The sequence below is a fragment of the Phoca vitulina genome, unplaced genomic scaffold (genome assembly GCF_004348235.1).
Source record: "Phoca vitulina isolate PV1807 unplaced genomic scaffold, GSC_HSeal_1.0 scaffold3561, whole genome shotgun sequence".
Taxonomy (NCBI): domain Eukaryota; kingdom Metazoa; phylum Chordata; class Mammalia; order Carnivora; family Phocidae; genus Phoca; species Phoca vitulina.
This window is the reverse complement of record NW_022593243.1, coordinates 1-1,389: the sequence shown is the minus strand read 5'-3', so window position 1 is coordinate 1,389 and position 1,389 is coordinate 1. Positions and strand designations below refer to the sequence as shown.

The 1,389-nt window shown below is 55.7% G+C and overlaps 1 gene segment (V, D, J or C); it reads right to left on the bottom strand.

Annotated features, from left to right (window-relative positions):
- Nucleotides 1–370: 370 nt before the first annotated feature.
- Nucleotides 371–900, bottom strand: LOC116629802 (the record flags this gene model as incomplete). The annotated part of the segment is given in 2 exon segments: nucleotides 371–705; nucleotides 818–900. Coding segments are annotated over 2 exon segments (393 nt in total), but the record flags the coding sequence as incomplete, so codon positions are not given.
- Nucleotides 901–1,389: the final 489 nt, after the last annotated feature.

Sequence of the window (1,389 nt, the reverse complement as noted above, 5' to 3'; positions counted from 1 at the left end):
ATGAAACTATTTATCTTTTCTCCATACCCGAGAAAAGCAAGGATTCTACTTCTTCCTCTCCGTGGGGATTTACTTTAAGCGACATTTCTCCTGCCTTTGTTTCCCTCATCAGCAGACTCTGTTACCCGGGCAGCCTGCTCCTGGCACCCAGGAGTTTCTCCTCAATAGGAGAAAACCAAACAGTGTCTTCCTGCTTAGGAGAGGCTGAAGGGGCTGAATTTAAGAGAATTTGGAATATTTTGTAGCCAATGTTCCTTGAGATTAGTTCAGACTACAGTTTAGACCAAACAAAGGAAGGAGCTGACTTGGCCAAGGAGGGGGAGCTGCACAGGGAGACCCGGTGCTGAGGAACAGCAGGTTTTTGTCTCACTTCCCCACAGGCCGGGAGCACTGTGTGAGCACTGAGACTATCATCCCACGATGCACAGTAATACTCAGCCTCGTCCTCAGCCTGGAGCCCAGTGATGGTCAGGGTGCCTGAGCTGCCAGAACTGGAGCCAGAGAATCGTTCAGGGATCCCTGAGGGTCGGTTGCTATTACCATAGATGATGATTCTGGGGGCCTTTCCTGGGAGTTGTTGGAGCCAGGTAACATCATTACCACTCCCAATGTTGGAGCTGCTTCCAGTGCAGGAGATGGTGACCGTCTGGCGCAGGGCCCGAGAAACAGAGGATGGCTGAGTCAGCACAGACTGGGCCCAGGACCCTGCAAGGGGGAGAGACACAGAGAGGGTGATGTTGGGGTCTAGAGACAAGAGGAGGAAGCAGGATCCACATGGCCTCCCAGGACCTCTTCCCCTGTCCCTGCATCCAGTCACCTGTGCAGTGAGCGAGGAGGCTGAGGAGGAGAGGGGACCAGGCCATGGTGGAGGTCATCACCGATCCTGCCTTCTGTGGCCCCACAGATGTGCAGAGCCTCCCCTCATCTCTCCCTTCCCCTCTTCATCCTCTGAGAGAGGGAGGGCCCGGCCATGCAAATGAGACCCCAGTTCTCTGACCCCTCCCTGSCCCTGGGTCATGTCCCTCTGCCTGTGGATGTCAAGGACATGGGCAGGGGAGGAGCTGTGTGGGGCCAGGGGGTGGGGAAGTCCCAGCTGTGAGCCCTGAGCAGAGGGCACAGGCAGGGCCAGGTGGCAGGTCCCAGCTCTGATCACCGCTGACTCCTCAGAAATGGGACCAGAGTGCCGCCTGGTGTCCAGACCCAGACACATCATTGTGTGACATGGTGACCAGGGCCCATCAGACCCATCTCTGCATCGCCCCCCAACTGCTTTGTCCACTGCTCCTTGCATTAGGGCCTGACCAGGTGTTCCTATTTATCACTTCCCTTAAGTCAGGACTCACTATATGCCCTGCTAAGAGTCTTCAGAATGAGTCTGATCATGGCTCC